The sequence below is a fragment of the Lithobates pipiens genome, unplaced genomic scaffold (assembly GCF_037356315.1).
Source record: "Lithobates pipiens isolate NorthernLeopardFrog02 unplaced genomic scaffold, aLitPip1_a1.2 Scaffold_13, whole genome shotgun sequence".
Taxonomy (NCBI): Eukaryota; Metazoa; Chordata; class Amphibia; order Anura; family Ranidae; genus Lithobates; species Lithobates pipiens.
Genome location: NW_027507718.1, coordinates 236,085,173 through 236,106,651, shown reverse-complemented (window position 1 = coordinate 236,106,651; position 21,479 = coordinate 236,085,173). Strand labels below are relative to the sequence as shown.

The window sequence follows — 21,479 nt, the reverse complement described above, 5'->3', positions numbered from 1 at the left end:
TGGCACACTGAGGTGGGGACAAAAAGCTGAAAGATACAGTTTGATAACTTTGTAAGCATTCCTAAAACTGACAACTGTAAGAGTAGGAAAAACTGTCTCCCTTGAGAGTGATTTTCAGTAGATATTAATGTTTTGCATACAGGAGATCGCCTGATATCTGTGAACAGTGTGAGCTTAGAGGGCGTCAGTCATCAGACCGCTCTGGACATACTTCAGACTTCACCAGAGGATGTTACACTTCTAGTATCTCAACCAAAGGAGAAACACCAACAAGGTATCTATATTGCTGTCTAACATATTCCAGCTTGGCTTTTGTTACTTTAGTAATTTTTCAGTATATGTAAGTCTATGGAACTGTATTTTGAATTTTATTTATCAACACAATGCACGCTGTACATGACTGTTACCCAGATGAACCCAAAATTGTTCTTTTTAATTAGAAGCCACAAGTAGTAACACTTCAGGTTTATGTCAAGTGTAATGTAGAAAATTCATCCCTTGTCCAGTTTAGGTTTATTTCATAAAGGAAGAAGATGGTTAGAAATAATACAATGCTGAAACCGAAGATTTTTTTTAACGTTGAAAAACGTGATTGGACACATTACAGATGGGCAGTTAAAATACATATATAATTGTTAGGTCAGTCTTTCAATTGGATATGTTTTTTTAACATTTCTAATATATTTTAGGGAAGTTATACATTAGTATGTAAAATACTGCAGCCAAATAGTGTTTTATTTAAAGTGCGTGATGATATTAATCACTTGGGAATAATGTTTTTTTTTCTAGAACATCAGCCTAATGAGATGAAAAGCTTACCCTGCGCACCTTTTTCCAGTCAAGACAACGAGGCAGAGTCGTCTTCAGAAGAACAAAGAAAGGTTCGAGGTCACATGAGACTTCTATCTGGAAGTTCATCTGGAGTGTCTGCTGAGAAACGAGAAGGAAGTTTAAGTTCTCAGGACTCGCGAACAGAAAGTGCAAGCCTGTCTAACAGTCACATCAATGGCCTCATCAGGAACCTCACAAAGGAGCAGACCACTCCTCTGTCACAATCTGCCAGAAGCTCTCCATCAGTCAGCTCTAAGTGCAGCGACAGAAAGAAAACTCAAGGAGACAGCAATCGCAGAGGAAGAGGGAAGCGTTCAGGTCTGACAGACTCCACAGATTATTCTGACAGGGGAGACTCCGACATGGATGAGGCCACCTCTTCAAACAGCCATGAACCAAGGACAGCAAGAAAGGTTCTTTACATGTCATTACAGTAGATTATAACACATAGGGGTTTATTTACTAAAACTGGTCAGTGCCAAACCTGTTGCAGCTGTACATTCTAACTTCAGCTTGTTCAATTAAGCTTTGACAAAAAAATTGGAAACTGGTTGGTTTCTATGCACCAGATTTTGCCCACTCCAACGTTAGTAAATCAACCCCATATATTTCACATTTGTTTTAGTTTTCAGTAATGTTACAATCTCCTTTCTTTTGTACTTTCTACAAAGGAGTCAGTTTTGGGGGTTCCAGCACAGAAGCTCAATACTAACAGACTTTCAACATTACCCCTAAAACCAGGAGATATCTTTACGGTTGTGCTGGCCAAAAAGGATGACAGCTTGGGGATAAGTGTCACGGTACTGTTTGACAAGGTTTTGCGTTTTTCTCCTTTTGCTTTCCTTGCATGCTTTGTATCGTTAAGCTATTAGTATTAGTCCAATCTAGTTATTTTGGGATTTATACTAATTATTGTCTGTAGCATAAATTGTTAGATGGACAAAAGAAGGACATTATAATTTGATGACATGCACCATTAGCCACCTAAAAGATCATAAAATAGAGAGAAGAGTTTAGTGAGAGGACTGTACATCAGGATTACACTGAAAGGGGTTCCAATCATTGCAGAATAGCATTTTAAAGAACTTTTGTTTTATATGGCAGGCCAAACATTGATCTGCATTTTAAGGCAGTCCATAGATGTTGCATTCTTGGCAAAATGGCTCAATTCCCCCATCAACACAGTCAGTGTTGATGGAGGAATCATTCCTGCAGAGCTATTACGTTCCCCACCAGCAGAATACAATGATCACTGCTGGCGGGGAAAAAAAACACATGCAGGAATTTTAAGAATTCCCCACTTTCTCCAGGACCAACAAAAAATACACTTTAGGCAAGGTGAAATGGAATTTGCAAGGGAACTTGAATCCTTCTTGCAGAGCTATTCTGTTTTCCTGGGAAGAGAGCACAGGGAGCCATCCCTACTGGGAGAAAACAGCGATTATATCGGCTGGCAATAATCGCACGTAAAAAATCTGGCATACTGGTTGTACCCAAGGATCTACTTGGCTACAGTCAGCCTGTCCATAGATTGTTTGCATTATCTATGGCTGGCTTAAAACTATAAACGGAGCTGACTTTGTCTGGTTCCAATTAAAGTAGTTTTTTGCTAAGCAACATCAATCCTGTTTAATCACAACATTCCAAACATTCCTGTAGTAGACCAGGCTACTTAAATATACTCAGTGTCTTCTCCGAACAATAGGTAGGTAGGGTAGCCTAACCTCTATTTACTTTTTCCGTGCTATACATGGCACATATTTGAGAGCTATTCTAATTTCTTGGTCCTATGTTTTTGGTTTTGTTTTTCCACAGAGAGTCACTGTAATGTGGTGCTCAAAAACTGCCTATTTATGTATTTCTAGCACAAGAGATCAGTTACAAGTTATGGGACTTAGCTTTGAGCTCTTTCTTTTCATAAAATGTTACTGTGGCGCAGACATCTCCTTTTCATATATGTTTTGCTGTTTCCAGTTACACGTCTAACTGCAACATAGCCATGTGCTTCTGGGAAAAAGATGTGTGTATTTTCAACTTATGTGTTTCCCAGCAACTAGTTTAAGTATTTGTTAGGCATTCTTTGGATTAAAAGGGTTTGTTGCTTTATTTGTTCTAAAGCCATTTCATATCTTGTTTCCTTGAGTCCTAATCACTTTATCTTTGTTATCTGTGAGTTGGTATAATGAAATCATTTGTGGCTCAAAAATTCCTTTCATACCTGTACTTCTTAAGGGCCTTCTTTTGTTCATCTGTCTTACTAGTTTTCCTAGTTATTGTGCCATGGATAATTGACTGCAAAGCAAGCAACATGTAAACTTTTATTTATTTAAATTGGGCTTATTTTCTATGGTTAGTTTATATATAGGTTGAATAAATGTATGCAATATGCTGATATTTGTAATATAATTGCTTGCTTTTTGCAATTCATCTTCGGTGCATCTTGCTTGATTGAGAGCACACTCTCCATTTTTAAAGGAACAATTAAATCTAAAACAGAGTTTGGGATGTTGTACCTTTTCAGCATCTTTAGCGTATCTGACATCTCATATTTGTTATCAGCCATTGATGGCTGACTAGAGATTTCTGCATTATGCATCTATGGAAGTACTCAACAGGAAGACCGTTGTATTTTGCAAAATCATACCTACCATATTTCACAATATATTAAATGTCAGTATCTTTTAGATGCTGTGGTCCTTTAAAGAGAGTCATTGCTCATTTTCTTTTTAAAATTGCTAATGTATAAAACCTGGGAAAAAAAGAAGTGTTGCAGTTGCCCACGCCTTCTAATTACATTTTATCTTTCATTCACTGTGAAAAATAAACACACAATCTGATTGCTGTGGTCTACTTTTGCTCCAGGTTTCATTGCTGAAATATTCAAAACGGAATCTTATAATGCCTGGCTTTACTATGAGAATACATCTGTGCTCCCCTTTCTAAAAGTTAATGTAGTTAAAATGTAATCTTTATAACTGTTTAACCACTTTTCTACGTGGGCAATTCTTTAACATTTCATTTTTTTCGATTCAGAATTTTTTACAATTTTATTATAATTTTTTGTTTTTTTCATTTAACGTTCTTGTTAACACAAGGGGGCTAACAAGCTCTTTATGTGATGGAATTGGCAGGTGACAGGTTATCTTTGTGGAGACACCAGGGGTGTGTTAGACCCTAATGTCTCCCCTATGTCTCCATGCTACACGACTAAACAGAGGACTGTGTTTGATTGGCTGTTAACCTGAAATTTAATCCAGGATTTTAACAGCTCTGTACCCAGGAACACTCAGAGCTGAGCACTTCCAGATTCATTAAGCATAGAGGGGAACAGGGAAGGTGGGGCTTAGTGGGCACACTTTCACTGGGCCATGAAAGCAATCAAGTGGTTGTACATGAAAGTTGAAAGTCGCTGAAAAAACAAACAGTACAGCTGCAGCCTTGAGCTTGTTTTAACCCTGTTAATACCAGGATGTTTATAAACAAAGACAAAGGGGTGAAACTGACAAACTCTCTGGTTTTAAGAAATTGGATTCAAGTATCTATTCTTAATTTGAAAAACTACCTACTTATGCTACCAGCCCTTCAAATCTTCCAATTCCTCTTTTTTTGCTCTGACTTCCTACCTGGCTACGTTCATGATCTATGGTCCTACTGTATGTTGAAATGTAGCCACCCTATCTTGCTCACAAGATAGACTAGGGACTATGGATTTAGGACTGTGTAATGTGCATATAGCAGTGCATTAGTTCAGCAACTAAAGTGCACTGCTTGCGCCTAACAAATGGGGGTGTCAGTAGGAAAAAGTTTTGGGAACTCACGAAGGACAGTACAAGGAGACTGAAAAACTTAGCAACAGTTTTGAGAAAATCAAATTACAGGGCCATTAAGTACTTGATGTGTATGGATTATTTTGGAGAATAAACAGAACTTTAGCCTTGGGTTCATAAAGTAAGTGGGTTACCATATTGGCCAGGCAACTAGCATTTTAAGGGTAAATCAGTTGTGGCAGTAAGTTACTTGCACTGTAAACTGGAAAAGGAAAGGATTACTTTAAGGTAAACTGGTCACCTTAAAGTAATCCTTTCCTTTTCCAGTGTTTACAGAAGCTACTGTCAATTATAGACTCTTCAATTTATCAGAAATTTGTGCATAATATGCAAAGAACGTTTTTTTGTTCTAGTGTGTCCTAGAAGACCCAGTTTTTCACTGTTGGGAGCCATTATTTTTCTTTTTGCACAAGAAAGCGAGGGTGATGCCTGGATTTTATTCACAACATGCATGGGAAAAAGGCCTCTGCTTTTCATGTGACATTTGAGTTTCTGCTCTCTACGGGGCAGTAGACATATGTATGTAGCCAAGGGAAGAGGAAGGTGTGTGTAGGTTTAGCCGTTGACTTTTAAAGTAAAGATTTGCATATTAGGACCAGTTCCCTTTCGCTCTTGCTGTGTTCAATCCACATATGTTTAAAGAACAGAAATGTACCATTGCGGATTAATGTCAACATGAGAAATCATAGTAAACTACTGTGCTCTACTAATAGTAAAATAAAGCACCTTAATAAGCACATTCTTTAAGAGCTTTAACTAGTTAAGGCCAGCTCCCAAAATACTCCCAGTAGTTACCTTTGTTAATCAGCAGTCTGAACAAAAAAAAACAAGAGTTAAATGGAGGAATTACACTGGAGGAATGGAGAAATTACACATTGTATTCTAAAAGTTAGCACCCACTACTGCTGTCAATACACTAATCAGCAGCTGCAACCACTGATCAAAAAAATGATCCAGCCTGTCCCTTTGACCAGTCGGTCAGCCAGTCCCCCCTGAACTGGCTGATTCTCCATGTGTAGCCACCTTTTAATCCCAGGGTTTAACTTCTTGGGGCTAAGAAACGCCCTCACTTGGAGCTATACTTCTCCCTTACTAAACTACGGGATTACTATCTCATGAATCACCTGTAAATTTATATGGGCGTTCTTTGTTCTTCAGCAGTCAAGGTTTTAGCTATTTAGTCTACACCAGTTGTGAGATTTTCATGTCAGCCCTTATAGTACTGAAGGGTTAATAAGTAGTCCCCGAATAGAATAGTCAAGCATTATAGTGTATATTCCCCATTCCTATGGTTAGAGGGATTGTCATGTTGCATAGTGTCCAAGAACACACAAAGGACTGACAATCTCTGGCTACCAGCCAAGTGTCCATCCACCACCAGTGGGATCCAAGTAGTTATGCAGCAGCACTGTGGGGAAAAAGCACAGACTCCCCAAAGTGACAATAGTAGGTCTGTACTAGGGATAATCCATAGATCGGCATCAGATATTACATTCAGATTATATTGCTCTCCTCCACAGGATTAAAGCATGCATGTAATAAACCTAAAGCCAGGATACTTATCACTTGCAACCTTGTAGGTTGTCAGTTGTGTATATTCAGCCTCTGATGTTAAGTTGCTTCTGCCCTCAGGGTAATCAAGATCCCTTGTTGGTATCCACATTCACCTTTTAAGTCTGCCCAACATCGCTTTCCGAGAGTTACCAAGATAGTAGTCTGCATGCTTGGAGCTCTGTAGCATGAAAGCTACCGGCCCTGATGATCCCATGTTTTATAGACACTTTGTGGATTTATGTAATTGTTCCTGGTCCATATAAAGCAACACATTATTGTAAATGCTAATGCATGTTTTTTTTTCTTGTCCTTTACTTAGGGAGGTGTAAACACCAGCGTAAAACATGGTGGAATCTATGTGAAAGCTGTGATACCAAAGGGTGCAGCTGAAGCTGAAGGCAGAATACAAAAGGGTAAGTTCTGCAATTGCAAACAAATCTCTTTGCTCTTGACTTTAATGATTCTACAAAGAACAGCATTACTACAGTTTTGATTTTACACCATTCATCAGATTAATCACAGCTTTATGGACTATTTATTAGCACTCTAGCAATAGAGACTGAAATATTTCACACTTGTCACAGGGTGTTCTTTTTTTAATGTGGTATGAAATATATGTTTATATTCTTCCACTGATCATTTAGGTGTCACCAATGTTTGTTTATCACTAGTATATTTACATTCAAATTATTGTGTATTCATTTTCACAATTTGTGCTGGTGCATTAGTTTCATTAGAGCGCCATTGTTCCACTATTTTAGAGGTTTAAGTATTGTTTACACATTTGTTTTATTTAAAGTGGAAGTAAACTCCCCTATCGTTTTCATCCAAGGAAGCTGCCATCTTTGCCTCTGTTTAATCTTCAACTGCTATGGTGCTGCACATGTGATTCGTTATGACACCAGCCATTGGATGGTTTGATAGTTTGGCTGATAGCACAGCCAATGTGCAGTTAGCATTCCCGGCATGCCTTTTTTTTAACTGTTTAAATCGATGGTTTTACTTCCACTTTAAGTGGCAGCTGCAGGTTTTTTCACACACATATATATCATTTGTTTCATTTATTCAGAAGCGCAGTGGTGGTAACACGGGTGTGAGGGCAGTGTACGTGTGGACCATCAATTTTGCAACAGTAGACAATCGCAGTCTGCTTAAACTAATCACACACACAGAATTAACTGTTACCATGTTTTTATTGAACACACCATGTAAACATTCACAGTGTAGGTGGAATAAGTATGTGAACCCCAGACTAATGAGATCTCCAAGAGCCAATTGGATTGAGGTGTCAGCTAACTGGAGTCCGATCAACGAGATGAGATTGGAGGTGTTGGTTACAGCTGCCCTGCCCTATAAAAAAAACACACCAGTTCTGGGTTTGCTTTTCACAAGAAGCATTGCCTGATGTGAATTTTGCCTCGAACAAAAGAGCTCTCAGAAGACCTACGATTAACCACTACAGCCCCAGGCCAATAAACACCTTAAGGACCAGAGGTCTTTTTCCAATTTCGCACTGCGCTGCTTTAACTGGTAATTGCGCGGTCATGCAATATTGCACCCAAACAAAATTTGCGTCCTTTTCTTCCCACAAATAGAGCTTTCTTTTGATGGTATTTGATTGCCTCTGCGATTTTTATTTTTTGCGATATAAATGGAAAAAGAGCGAAAATTTGGGGAAAAAAAAGATATTTTCTTCTTTTTGTTATAAGAAAAATCGAATAAACTAAATTTTAGTCATACATTGAGGGCAAAATGTATTCAGCCACATGTCTTTAGTAAATAAATCAATAAGCATATATATTTTTTGGTTTGCGCAAAAGTTATAGCGTCTACAAACTAGAGTACATTTTCTGGAATTTACACAGCTTTTAATTTATGACTGCCTATCTCATTTCTTGAGGTGCTAAAATGGCAGGGCAGTACAACCCCCCCCCCCCCCCAAATGACCCCATTTAGGAAAGTAGACACCCCAAGGAAATTGCTGATGGGTATGTTGAGCCCATTGAATATTTATTTTTTTTGTCCTAAGGGATTGAATAATGACAAAAAAAAATAAAAAATTTACAAAAAGTTGTCACTAAATGATATATTGCTCACACATGCCATAGTTATATGTGGAATTGCACCCCAAAATATATTCCGCTACTTCTCCCGAGTATGGGGATACCACATGTGTGGGACTTTTTGGGAGTCTAGTCGCGCACGGCACCCCGAAAACCAATCACCACCTTCAGGATTTCTAAGGGTGCAAATTTTTGATTTCACTCCTCACTACCTATCACAGTTTCGAAGGCCATAAAATGCCAAAATAGCACAAAACCCCCCAAAATGACCCCATTTTGGAAAGTAGACACCCCAAGCTATTTACTGAGAGGCATGTTGAGTCCATGGAATATTTTATATTTTGCCACAAGTTGCGGGAATATTACAAACTTTTTTTTTTTTGCACAAGGTTGTCACTAAATGATATATTGCTCACACATGCTATGGGCATAAGTCAAATTACACCCCAAAATAAATTCTGCTGCTTCTCCTGAGTACGGGGATACCACATGTGGGGGACTTTTTGGGAGCCTAGCCACGTACGGGACCCCGAAAACCAAGCACTGCCTTCCGGATTTAAATATAAAATGCTACCAAAAAACTGTTAGCGATCGCAGGGATCAGGCCTGACTCTGCGATCGCTGCAGTTATGTGTTTAGTGTTTTGTAAGTGACAGTGATCGATCGATACTGCACTTGGGTGGGCTGGGCAGAGGGGCAAAACGCAGGTGCTAGCAGGTATCTGGGCTGATCCCGCTAACAATGCGTTTTTTTGGAACCCTAAACTGCTGGGGACGCTAGTATAGATCTGATCAGATCAGATATTGATCTGTTCAGATTCTATACCACTACGGGAGGTTTATGCTTTGCGTGTGGGTGTTAGCGGTACTGGCACTAACCTAGCGCTGCCTGGGGCGACGCAGACCCTGACCCTAAAACCTAATTGATATCACCCGCCAGGTGATCAGGGGGCTAAACCTTTATTGGGTAATAAATGGTGGGTGCCCTGATGCTATAAAAAGCAAACTAACCAGAGTCACCCGTAACACTTATATGGTGATCAGTGGTGAAAGGGTTAACTAGGGGCAATCAGGGGGTTCACATTTTTATTAGGTAGTATATGGGGGTCCCTGGCGCTATATAAAAACCTGACGGGAAACCTAAATAACTAACTGGCTAACCAGCGTCATCAGTGACACTTATACTGTGATCACTGGTGAAAGAATTAACTAGGGGCAATCAGGGGGTTAAAACCATTATTGGGTAGTATATCGGGGTACCTAGCGCTATAAAAACCTGGCGGTGAACCTAAAAAAATAACTAGCTACCTAGCGGCACTAGTGACACTAATGCAGCGATCAGAAAAACGATTGCTTAGTGACACTGGCAAAAGGGGGTAAAAGGGTTAACTAGGGGCAATCAGGGGGTTAAAACAATTATTGGGTAGTATATCGGGGTACCTAGCGCTATAAAAACCTGGCGGTGAACCTAAAAAAAAACTAGCGACACTAATGCAGCGATCAGAAAAATGATCGCTTAGTGACACTGGCAAAAGGGGGTGAAAGGGTTAACTCTAGGGGCAATCGGGGTTAAATCTTTATTGGGGGGTGATAGCGGGCTACCCTGGACCTAACACTAACTGCCCTGACAGTTTTTACTGTTACAACTGACACTGAATGCAGTGATCAGTAAAGAAATGATCAATGCAATCAGTGACACGGTGACTGAGGGGGGGAGGGGGGCGATGGGGGGTTTGTGTGCCTGTGTGTACCTACATGTCAGTGTAGTGTTGGTGCACACTTACTTTTAGTCTTCTCCTCGTAGTCCGGTCAAAGACCCCGAGGAGAATGGCATCACTTCCTCCTTCCTGTGTAAACAATACACAGTGGGAGGAAGCTTCTCATTGGCCAGGAGCGATCCAGAGGGGGTGGCCAGAAACCAACGGCCATCCCCTCATCACGGATCGCTCCTGAAGCGAACCGGACCACCGTATCCAGCGGGAGGGGGTCCGATCGGACCCCCCACACGCTGGAAGGCAGGCACGTACATGTACGTGCTTGTGCCTGCCTGTGCCATTGCGATGACGTACAATGGCAATACGGCGGTCCTTAAGTGGTTAAGAATTGTTGACTTGCATAAAGCTGGAAAAGGTTATAAAAGTATCTCCAAAAGCCTTGCTGTTCATCAGTCCACGGTAAGACAAATTGTCTATTAATGGAGAAAGTTCAGCACTACTGCTACTCTCCCTAGGAGTGGGCGTCCTGTAAAGATGACTGCAAGAGCACAGCGCAGACTGCACAATGAGGTGAAGAAGAATCCTAGAGTGTCAGCTAAAGACTTACAAAAGTCTCTGGCATATGCTAACATCCCTGTTAGCGAATCTACGATACGTAAAACACTAAACAAGAATGGATTTCATGGGAGGATACCACAGAGGAAGCAGGAACCACTGCTGTCCAAAAAAAACATTGCTGCATGTTTACAGTTTGCACAAGAGCACCTGGGTGTTCCACAGCAGTACTGGCAAAATATTCTGTGGATAGATGAAACCAAAGTTGAGTTGTTTGGAAGAAACACAAAACACTATGTGGAGAAAGAGGCACAGCACACCAACATAAAAACCTCATCCCAACTGTGAAGTATGGTGGTGGAGGCATCATGGTTTGGGGCTGCTTTGCTGCGTCAGGGCCTGGACGGATTGCTATCATCAAAGTAAAAATGAATTCCCAAGTTTATCAAGACATTTTGTAGGAGAACTTAAGGCCATCTGTTCACCATCAACCCAAAGCATAGAAGTAAAACGACCCAAAGCATAGAAGTAAATCAACAACAGAATGGCTTAAACAGAAGGAAATATGCCTTCTGGAGTGGCCCAGTCAGAGTCCTGACCTCAACCCGATTGAGATGCTGTGGCATGACCTCAAGAAAGCAATTCATACCAGACATCCCAAAAATATTGCTGAACTGAAATAGTTCTGTAAAGAGGAATGGTGAAGAATTACTCCTGACATGTGATCTGCAACTACAGGAAACGTTTGGTTGAAGTTATTGCTGCCAAAGGAGGTTCAACCAGTTATTAAATCCAAGGGTTCACATACTTTTTCCACCTGCACTGTGAATGTTTACATGGTGTGTTCAATAAAAACATGTTAACAATTAATTCTTTGTGTGTTATTAGTTTAAGCAGACTGTAATTGTCTATTGTGACTTAGATGAAGATCAGATCACATTTTATTACCAGTTTGTGCAGAAAGCCACATCATTCCAAAAGGGTTCACATACTTTTTTATTGCAACTGTACGTACATTGCACTTATAGGATAAGAGATCTGTATGTGTACTTTTTCACAAAAAGTCTAATGCATGCTATCCAATGATGAAAAGTGTGCTGATAGCATTTCAGTTCTGTGTGTTCGCAGCCCATAGATGATTACTGTTTTTTTTTTGTTTGTTTTTTTTTTTTTTGTTCAACCAGGCTGTTGAACAAAAAAAAAAACTTAAGTCCCCATCCACACATATGAGGTGAATGGGAAAATCATTCTAGGTGAGCTATCGTGTTCTGATGGTGGTGAGACTTCCCTTTTCGCAGAATACACTGATCAGCACTACCAGCTATAGTTGGTGGTGCCGATTAAGCAGCATTTATCCAATAGGCTGGTTGTACAGAAGTCGATCAGTAGATTGACTTTTGTACAACCATTGTCCCCATACATGTCTCGAAATAAGGCAGGTTCCTGCTTAACCATCCAAATTTTGACCTGTGTAAGTTCAGCTTAAGATTGCATGCTCATTTTTGTTGGGGAAGTCCAGCTGTAATGGAATGGTAGCCTTTGTTGGCCTTGGGGGGGAAAAAGCAGAAACAAAGTATGAAGATGATACATCCCCATTGAAGGTTCTTAGAGATAACAGAAGGCTGCCAATGGTTGAGGCAAAACAGAAGTATAACTTTTGGGTCCATAAGACCTGAACACCCCATTGTTCAGACCTTTGGATTTGGCTATATATCCATACTGCCAAACCTGAATGACCCAGGTGGTCTATAATGGTTATGGATAGCATTGTAGTCATAGAAGTATGCCACTTGTCCAGATGTTCTAAAACTGCTGGAGTTGTTTTCATCAAATACACAGGACAGCTGTTAAAAGACTAGGTCTGACTAAGACTAGGTCTGAAATAGCATAATTTTATGCTTTACCTGTGTGCCTGCCTCTTAGGTCTATCCAAAGGCATGTGATGTCTCCTTAATTTAGATGGTGATCTGTTCGGGAAATAATCATATGACCTGTGGACATAATGTGATCTTTTGTAGTCGCACCCTGGCTGACCAAAATCTTTGACAAAAAAAACTGGAAGCCTTCTTTACAGAGCTGCACCAGATTTTGCATTCTCCAGTTTTAGTAAATTAACCAGTGGAAATTTTATTTTTTGGAATTTCATTTTCTTGTATGATTACTATTTTCTCCAAGATAAGGCTGCATTCAGGGTTATCTGCCCCTTGAATAAATATGTCTGCTTGGCAAAAATAGTGTTTTTGTTTTTTTGTTTTGTTTTTTGTTTGTTCAGAATTACATAATTTTTTTATTTCCTACTTATATATAAGTCCTAAAACACCTTGCCAAATTCTGAAACCAGAAACCGTTTTTGCTGTGTACTGTGCAACCAAAAATTCTGCTCGCAGTTTGCGAGTCAATTTTGAGGGCTGGGGAGCTTTGGCTGCCTGGGAGTGGGGGGGGGGGGGGTGAGCACCGTCGGCAGCCTTGGATGAATGGGAGTCCTCCTCCCAGCGATCGCGGAGGGGAAGAGAGGGAGAGCCGTCCGGATGATCAGATCACAATGCAGGGGACACAGCGATAACGGCTTTCATTTCAATAGCTGTGTTCCCCACTGCTCACTGTCAGATATAGCCCCTCCTCCTGGTCCCGGGACTTTGATAGACAGATCACCTGTCCAATTCCAGGACGGTTGATCTGTCAATCAAAGTTCCCCAGCTGGGGGTGGGGTTGTGTGTGACGTTGAGCGATGGGAACACAGCAATTGAAATGAGAGCTGTTATCGCTGTTCCCTGCGTTGCGCTCCGATCATCCGGGCCGCTCTCCTGTTCCTCTCTTCCCCTGCACAGGCTGGCTGCATCAGTGGGCATGGATAAAGTTGTTTGATTAATGTGGGCTACTGGCACTACCTCAAATATATATATATTCAAAATATTAAGATTATTAAAATCACCATTATTGGCCCTCAGGCCTAAAATATATCCAGATTATATTTAATACACCTTATACCAACTAGTGTAGGTTAAACTAAAACAATTCCTCAATATTTTAACCAAAGAAAATGAGTGATATCTAAACCCCAATAAAGGGGTGTGTATCAGGGAGGAAAACCTAATTTCTCCTAATGTTACAACATGGAATAATTAATCTATGTGTACCAATTATTTATGTTTACCAATTATATGTGAAAAATATACAACTTGGTGTAGAATAGATTCCAAAGTTTGTGATATTCTAGAAAGAAACCCCCATATATGGGAAGTGTAACAGCTTAAAGACCCAATTAATTAAAATTAAACTAAAAAAACTAAACAAATACCATAAACCAAATACAAAAAAATCCAGAAAACAAATACAAAAAACTGTGAAAAACCTAGACCAGTTTTAGACAAAAATAACAATAACAATAAAAATAAATATAAAAAATAAAAATAGCAGAAATAGTCCACAATAATTCTTCTATCAGATATCCACAAATATGCAAATTTTCTGCTTCAGGAGACAAGAAGGTGACTTTCGTGATCATGAATGCTTATTGGTGACTTCCGTGCTCATTCCCCCTCATGGGTCCCCACTCACCAAATCCACGCACCCCCTAAGGGGTTATGGGCATGTAGGCTGTATTCCACTTTATTGTTGAGGATTCCACCGCTCGGTTTTATCTTCCAAAATCCTCCACAGGGTTTTATTCATTATAAGGGAAGGGTTGGCTGGGTCCTGAAAGGATGCTATGTTTTCCCTCTGTTTGGACTGTTGTCCCTTTAAGGGAACAAAAAGGGTTAACTCACCTGTCAGAGGAAGTGGGTTTAAAACCAGGTAGAAAGTCGTAGATGGTTGTGGAGGAGTGTGGAGGAGACTGTGGATGATGTTTTTTTGTGTACAGGGATACAAGTGAATGGCAGTGTCCTGCCTGGAAGGCTCCTAGCAGGGAAAGCTACCTGCAACAGAAATCAAGGACTGTTTAACTGTGATAGCAGTTCTGGACTCAAGTTTAATAAACCTCCTTTTGACGGAAAAGCCTGTGTCCTGCGATCTAGCTGGTTCCCCGAACTTCCCCCAACTCCAGCTCCAGCTCTCCACTCATGCTCTGGAATTGCAGGTCAGCAAGCCCAGCCTGCGATCTACCAGTCTTCTGTCCAAGATCTACTGGTAGATTGCAAGCTACAGGTTGCTGACCCCTGCTGTACCATATAACAGATGTGTTTTTTAAGTACGGTAGTTATTTTTTGTTTTGTTTTTAAACCGTAGGTCCTGTTTTTTGGGCATTTCTGCAATAATGATGAATTTCATCATTATTATTATTTTTTTTTAATCACATGGGCATTAATTTCAGTTATATGTACAATGGTATGTGTGTACCATGTAAAATTTGATAATATCTAAACTAACTTAGTGCACGTTATTACTTGCAATTTTGATATTCCTTTGTTTATTTCTGTTCGTATGTATGTATGCATGTATGTGTGAGTACACCCTCATATTTTTGTAAATATTTTATTATATCTTTTCATGTGACACTAAAGAAATGACACTGCTACAAAGTAAAGTAGTGAGAGTACAGCTTAACTGTGTAACCATGAATGCCAACGTACTGTGACATACTGAAGCAAAACCTGATCCCCTCCCTTCAGAGACTGGGCCGCAGGGCAGTATTCCAACATAACCCAAAACGCACTTCCAAGACGACCACTGACTTGCTGAAGAAGCTGAGGGTAAAGGTGATGGACTGGCCAAGCATGTCTCCAGACCTAAACCCTATTAAGCATTTGTGGCCATCTTCAAACGAAAGGTGGAGGAGCGCAAGGCCTCTAACATCCACCAGCTCCGTGATGTCGTCATGGAGGATTGGGAGAGGACTCCAGTGGCAACTTGTGAAGCTTTGGTGAACTGCACGCCCAAGAGGTTTAAGACAGTGCTGAAAAATAATGGTGGCCACACTTTGGGCCGAATTTGGACATTTTCAATTAGGGGTGTACTCACTTTTGTTGCCAGTGGTTTAGACATTAATGGCTGTGTGTTGAGTTATATTTAGGGGACAGCAAATTTACACTTGTACAAGCTGTACACTCACTACCTTACATTGTAGAAAAGTATAATTTCTTCAGTGTTGTCACATGAAAAGATATTAAAAAAATGTGAGAGTGGTACTCACTTTTGTGACATACTGTGTATACAAGTATATGTTTGTGTGTTACCCATGACCTTTTATGTTGTCAGACTTCAGACATACTAATCACTTTCTTTTGAGCGAAACAATGTCTTGTGCCTCCCCAATTGCTAATATAAGCCACGGTAGTGTTATTGTTGGTCTGGATTATTGTCAGGTGGCTTTGTTACCAGAGGCATACCTAGGGTCTCCAGCACCTGTGGCGAGAATCTGTATCGACACCCCCCCCTTCCCCCCAGCACGGAGCCCCCTTACATCAGAGTCCGCACGGAGCCCCCTTACATCAGAGTCCCCACTTACTGTAAGGGGGAGCTCTGTGGACTCTGGTGTAAAGGGGAATGCTGATTTAAGGGGGTCTCTGCTCAGTCCACAGAACACCCCTTAAATTTGTTTTCTATACAGTCTAGAAGGCAGGAGAAAGGGTGAGCTTACTCACCCCAGGATGAGGCTCAGGCGCAAGCTGCCTGCAGCTTTTAAAGAGACACACAGCTCATCCGCTATTGTAGTTGCGCCAAAGCGCTCCCTCTCCCTCCAGCATCTGAAGCCCACACAGGAGGAAGAGGGAGATTGAGATTCCCCCCACCCCCCATCAGCGGCTCTCCAGTGCCATCAGCAAGCAGCAGTGCTCGGCACCGCCAGCCCACCGCTGCTGTGTGCTGAAGCCTGTCCCTCCTGAAGTGATTGAGACAGCGCCCCCCTCTGCTTCCGCCCCTGGCGGGCGCCGGTCTCGCCACCAGCATGGTACGGCCCTGTTTGTTACTGAGGAGTCCAGCATTAAGGGGACAACTAAATCACCCTGATTTTGAGATCCACTGACAACTAAGTCTCCTGAACTAAGATGGCATATAGGACTCCTTCCCAGCCTGACAGGCTGGAATCCATCATGAGAACCTTTCACATCATAAGGGGAAAAGGCTTACCTGACTGCAGCCCCAAGTTTGAAATCCACCATGCCAGAGAGAGTCTGACCTTCCAGGTCAGATGCATGAAGTCGGTTTGTTCCACTTTGCCTGAATATTGAGTGGCATGGGTCTGGGGTAAAATTGACCTTGCCTCAAAGGAGTCTACCAGAAGGGTCAAACAAAGATGTATTTCTTGAAGAGGAAAAAATGGCAAAGTGTAAGTATTCTTGTCCACTGAAGCTAGAAAATCCCCTGGAAGGAGGAAAGCAATGACAAGCCTTGCTTTTTTCAACTGTAGGAACAAGTTGAGTCTTCAAATGCAAAATGGGCAAAACGTCTCCATGTGGCTTGAAGACTGGGAATAGCTTTGAGTAGAATCATCTGAAAGGATTCCTAGTTTGTGACTGGGTGCACATCCCCTGTGATGAACGATGTTAAATAGCACCAGAAAGATCCATCCATCTCTGTAGGGAGAGCAGGGAGGTTTGTGGAGTCTGCATGAAGCAGGGAGGATGTGGAGTCTGAAACTCCAGTTTTTAGACCCTGGAAACAACACTCTGGACATAAAAATCTGAAATTTACTTGGTCCCAAAAACATAATCTTTTGAGAAGGTTTGGAGGCAGACTTGACTGGTTTAGAGGACCACTTCCTATGAAAGTTTCTTCCAGACTTGAACTTCAAGCTAGAGGCTTGACTAAGGCCAGAAAAGGACCGTTTCCTAGCCTGCATATGGGCTGAGAGGAGGTTCATTTCATAAATCTGGTGAAGTATATCCACCAAGCTGTTCATGTGGTAGCATATGGCCTCAAATAAAAGTTATAGTTAGTGGTAAATGGAGGGATCCGTTAAAGCATTTGTTAACCCAAAAAAAATCCTGTTCCCTTAACCCCCCTGACGGTATTCCCGAGTCTGGCTCGGGGTGGAATTTTCATACCAAAAGCGGTATCCCCGAGCCAGACTCGGGACTGCATCGCTGGATCCAGGAGGACGTTTACTCGCCTTCTCCCTCGGATCCAGCGTCGTCTCCTCGCTGTACGAGCGAGCCGTGTCTCGCTCGATCTATCACATCGGCGATCTCCGTGCCCTGCGAGCGTTGCAACGCTTGGGGACGGAGATCGGCGCCAAATTCAAAAAGTGAAACAAACAGTAAACATACAGTATAATGTAATCTTACAGATTACATTGCTGTATGTAATAATTTCACATTCCCTTTGTCCCTAGTGGTCTGCCCAGTGTCCTGCATGCAGTTTTATGTAATAAAAACTGTTCTTTATGCCTGGAAACTGGAGATTGTCCATAGCAACCAAAACTGTCCTTTTACATCAAAAATGGTTTTAGACCAGCTAGAAAACAGCGATAATAAATTGGAATCACTCGCAGAATTGAGCGATAGCGATTTGTGGGGAGATCCGTCCTCAAATACTGAAAAGTAATGACAGTGACAATTCTGCAACTGAGCAAATTTCAGTGTTTTTGATTTGATTACATTATTGAATAATTTTTATTATTGTTATATTATTATTTGGTACAATTATTTATAATTATTTATTATATTATAATTTATGATTTCATTTTTCAAACTTTATTATACCCGGGATGTCTGCTAGACTCTGGTTTGGACAGATTTAAGTGAGTTATTCCTAAGAATTGCAGGACTACAATATAAAACGCCAAATTTTCATGCAAAATAATGGTACCGCTTTTAGCACCTAAAATCCGAAATAATCGTACCGCCAGGGAGGTTAAAGCATGTGCTTGTGCTGTATCATTTGGTCCCCTGTAACACCTGTCTGATGCTGCCAGTTTCTACCCTCCCCCTGTACTCTGACTCTGACATATCAGGGCTGCTGAGCTCTGACATGAGTCAGTACATGCTTCTGTCAGCCCGCAGCCCTGCTCTGTCTCCTCCTGTGTCTTCTCCCCCCTCCTCTCTGAGCGCCTGCTTCTGTCAGCAACCGCCCCCCCCCCCCCCCCCGCTCCTGCTGCTCTCATAGTTAACATTAAAAGCCCCCCATTCCCTCTGTGTTAGAACAAAAAGTCCCCCCGTGTCTGTGTTTTATCATAAATATGTTTATCTGTATTGATAACACAGATAAATATCTGCGATCATGACTCCTTGGCTCTCTCTCTGGCAAACTGCCATGGAAGCAACTGCGCAATGCATGGTGGGACCTGACAAAAAAGCCTCTAACCTTTTGTTCAATGAGTCCTTGAACATAGGATTGTCTTCTACAGGGATTGTAAGCCTCTTGTTAAGGCAAGAGATATTAGTATATTATTGAGCAAAAAGGTTGTAATGGAGCAAATTACTTTTCAGGGTGAGACAAAGTCACCGTATAGGATGGGCTTGTAAGAGTGAGTGGGCTGCAAAGGTTTTAGCAGACTTTAGAAATTGTAGGGACTCCATGTGGGAGAAATTGGGGTGAATAGACTCGGGCTGCTGTAACACTAAACAGGATCATACAGCGTCAATAAGGGTAGCAATAGTATTCTTAAGCTTGGATGAAATGTTTAATGAAGGGGAATCCTGATCCTGTTCCTCAGAAGGAAGAGATTTCTCAAATACCTCCTTTTAAGGCAGTGTGTTTGCAGCCAGAGCAAAGTCGAAGAATGGCCCAGGAGGGGAGACAGAAGGGGCTTACTTGTGACCCCTGTTATGTACAGCCGTTAGACTGAAATTCTGCCAATGAAATCCGACATTGTGCCAGTAAATTCGTTCCTAGATAAACAGGAGGAAGGTTGTTTGGCAGAAGTGCCACTAAAGTGCTCAGAGTACTAGGACCCTGATACCAAATCACTCCCCACCCCCAGAGTCATGTGAAAAACCTTTGCCGCAGCTGCCCCCAGACCCCCCCCCCCCCCCTTCTTACCTCAGCCCGATCCGATCCAGCGATGAGTATAAGCCCAGGGGAGGAGTCAGTAGCACCTGCAGGGCACCCCAGAAGCAGAGGAACGGGGCTGCTCTGTGCAAAACCCTTGTATAACATGTTTGTTATTTTTATTAGGAAAAAAAACAAACCTTTTCAACCCCTTTAAGTGTCTTGCATTGTAATCAAGGCACAAAGCATCATATCAAACACATTTTAAACTTTACATTTGCATTGTTTCAAAAATATTAGCATCTAGCCATGCATAAATATTGGGTGAAGTATATCATTGTAAGTTATTTACAAATTGTTTTACTCTAACCTAGGTGATCGAGTGCTTTCTGTTAATGGAACCAGCCTGGAGGGTGCCACACATAAACAAGCTGTGGAGACATTGAGAAATACTGGCCAGGTAGGATTTTGTAACAGGAAGGTAACAAAGGAAATATAAACCCAGGATGTTTTATTTGATAAAGTAGATTACCTTGATGCATTTTGTTTTATATTTGATAGCACAAAGGTGAAAGAATTTACATGGATTTTATGCTCGTAGGGTGAGGATATTGTAGAGCAATGTAAAGTTGTTGTTTTTTTATTGTACGGTACAGGACACAGGTATTCATTCATAATGGATTATACAGTGCCTTGCAAATGTATTCACCCCCTTGGCATTTTTCATGTTTTGTTGTCTCACAACCTGGAATTAACATGGATTGTTTGAGGATTTGCATTGTTTAATTTACAGAACATGCCCACAACTTTGAAGATCTTTTTTTTTTTAATTGTGAAGCAAACAACAAATAGGACAAAATGACAGAAAAAGTCAATGTGCATAAATATTCGCCCCCCCCCCCCCCCCCCTAAAGTCAATACTCTGTAGAGCCACCTTTTGCGCCTATCACAGCTCCAAGTCACTTTGGATAAGTCTCTATGAGCCTGCCACATCTTACCACTGGGATTTTTGCCCATTCCTCCTTGCAAAACTGCTCCAGCTCCTTCAAGTTGGATGGTTTGCGCTTTTGAACAGCAATCTTTAAGTCTGACCACAGATTTTCTGTTGGATTGACCCTCCGTCCTAGCCTCAAATCACACACAGAGTGGTACAGGTATTGCTCAAGAACATTATAGTATTTAGCACCATCCATATTTCCCTTAACTCTGACCAGTTTCCCAGTCCTGACTGCTGAAAAACATCCCCACAGCATGATGTTGCCACCACCATGTTTCACTGTGGGGATGGTGTTATTTGGGTGATGTGATGTGTTGGGTTTGCGCCAGACATAGCGTTTCTTTGATGGCCAAAAAGTTCAATTTTAGTCTCATCAGACCAGAGCACCTTCCTCCATACATTTTGTGAGTCTCCCACCTTTTCGCAAGCTCAAACCCTGCCATTTTGTTTTTTGCTGAAAGTAATTGCTTTCTTCAGGGGCCACTCCGCCATAAAGCCCAACTCCATGGAGTGTACGGCTTAATGTCGTCCTATGTACAGATACTCCAGTCTCTGCTGTGAAACTCTGCAGCTCCTCCAGGGTTACCTTAGGTCTCTGTGCTGCCTCTGATTAATGCTCTCCTTGCCCGGTCCTTGATTTTTGGTGTACGGCTGTCTCTTGCCAGGTTTGCTGTTGTGACATGATCTTTCCAATTGGTTATGATAGATTTGATGGTGCTCCTAGGGATCATCAAAGATTTGGGATAATTTTTTATAACTTAACCCTGACTTGTACTTTTCAACAACATTGTCCCTTACTTGTTTGGAGAGTTCCTTGGTCTTCATGGCAGTGTTTGGTTAGTGGTGCCTCTTGCTTAGGTGTTGCAGCCTCTGGGGCCTTTCAAAAAATGTGTGCATATGTAATGACAGATCATGTGTCACTTAGATTGCACACAAGTGAACATCATTTCACTAATTAAGTGACTTCTGAAAGTAATTGGATGCACCAGAGCTTTTTATGGGCTTCATAACAAAGGGGGTGAATGCATACGTACATGCCAATTATCAGTTTTTTTATTTCTGAAAAATAG

General features: G+C 41.3%; 1 protein-coding gene across 14 annotated transcripts in view; it reads left to right on the top strand.

The window, feature by feature from the left end:
* Positions 1-21,479, top strand: part of PTPN13 (protein tyrosine phosphatase non-receptor type 13) — a 413,328-nt gene that overhangs the window by 297,328 nt on the left and 94,521 nt on the right. For 7 of the 14 annotated variants that reach the window (XM_077476384.1, XM_077476377.1, XM_077476383.1 and 4 more), the window contains 5 exons: positions 122-274; positions 790-1,244; positions 1,503-1,646; positions 6,532-6,625; positions 19,787-19,872. In XM_077476384.1, coding sequence (XP_077332510.1) covers positions 122-274; positions 790-1,244; positions 1,503-1,646; positions 6,532-6,625; positions 19,787-19,872 — 932 coding nt within the window. The remainder of the gene's footprint in view (positions 1-121; positions 275-789; positions 1,245-1,502; positions 1,647-6,531; positions 6,626-19,786; positions 19,873-21,479) is intronic. The other 7 variants (XM_077476376.1, XM_077476380.1, XM_077476385.1 and 4 more) reach the window with 4 other exon arrangements.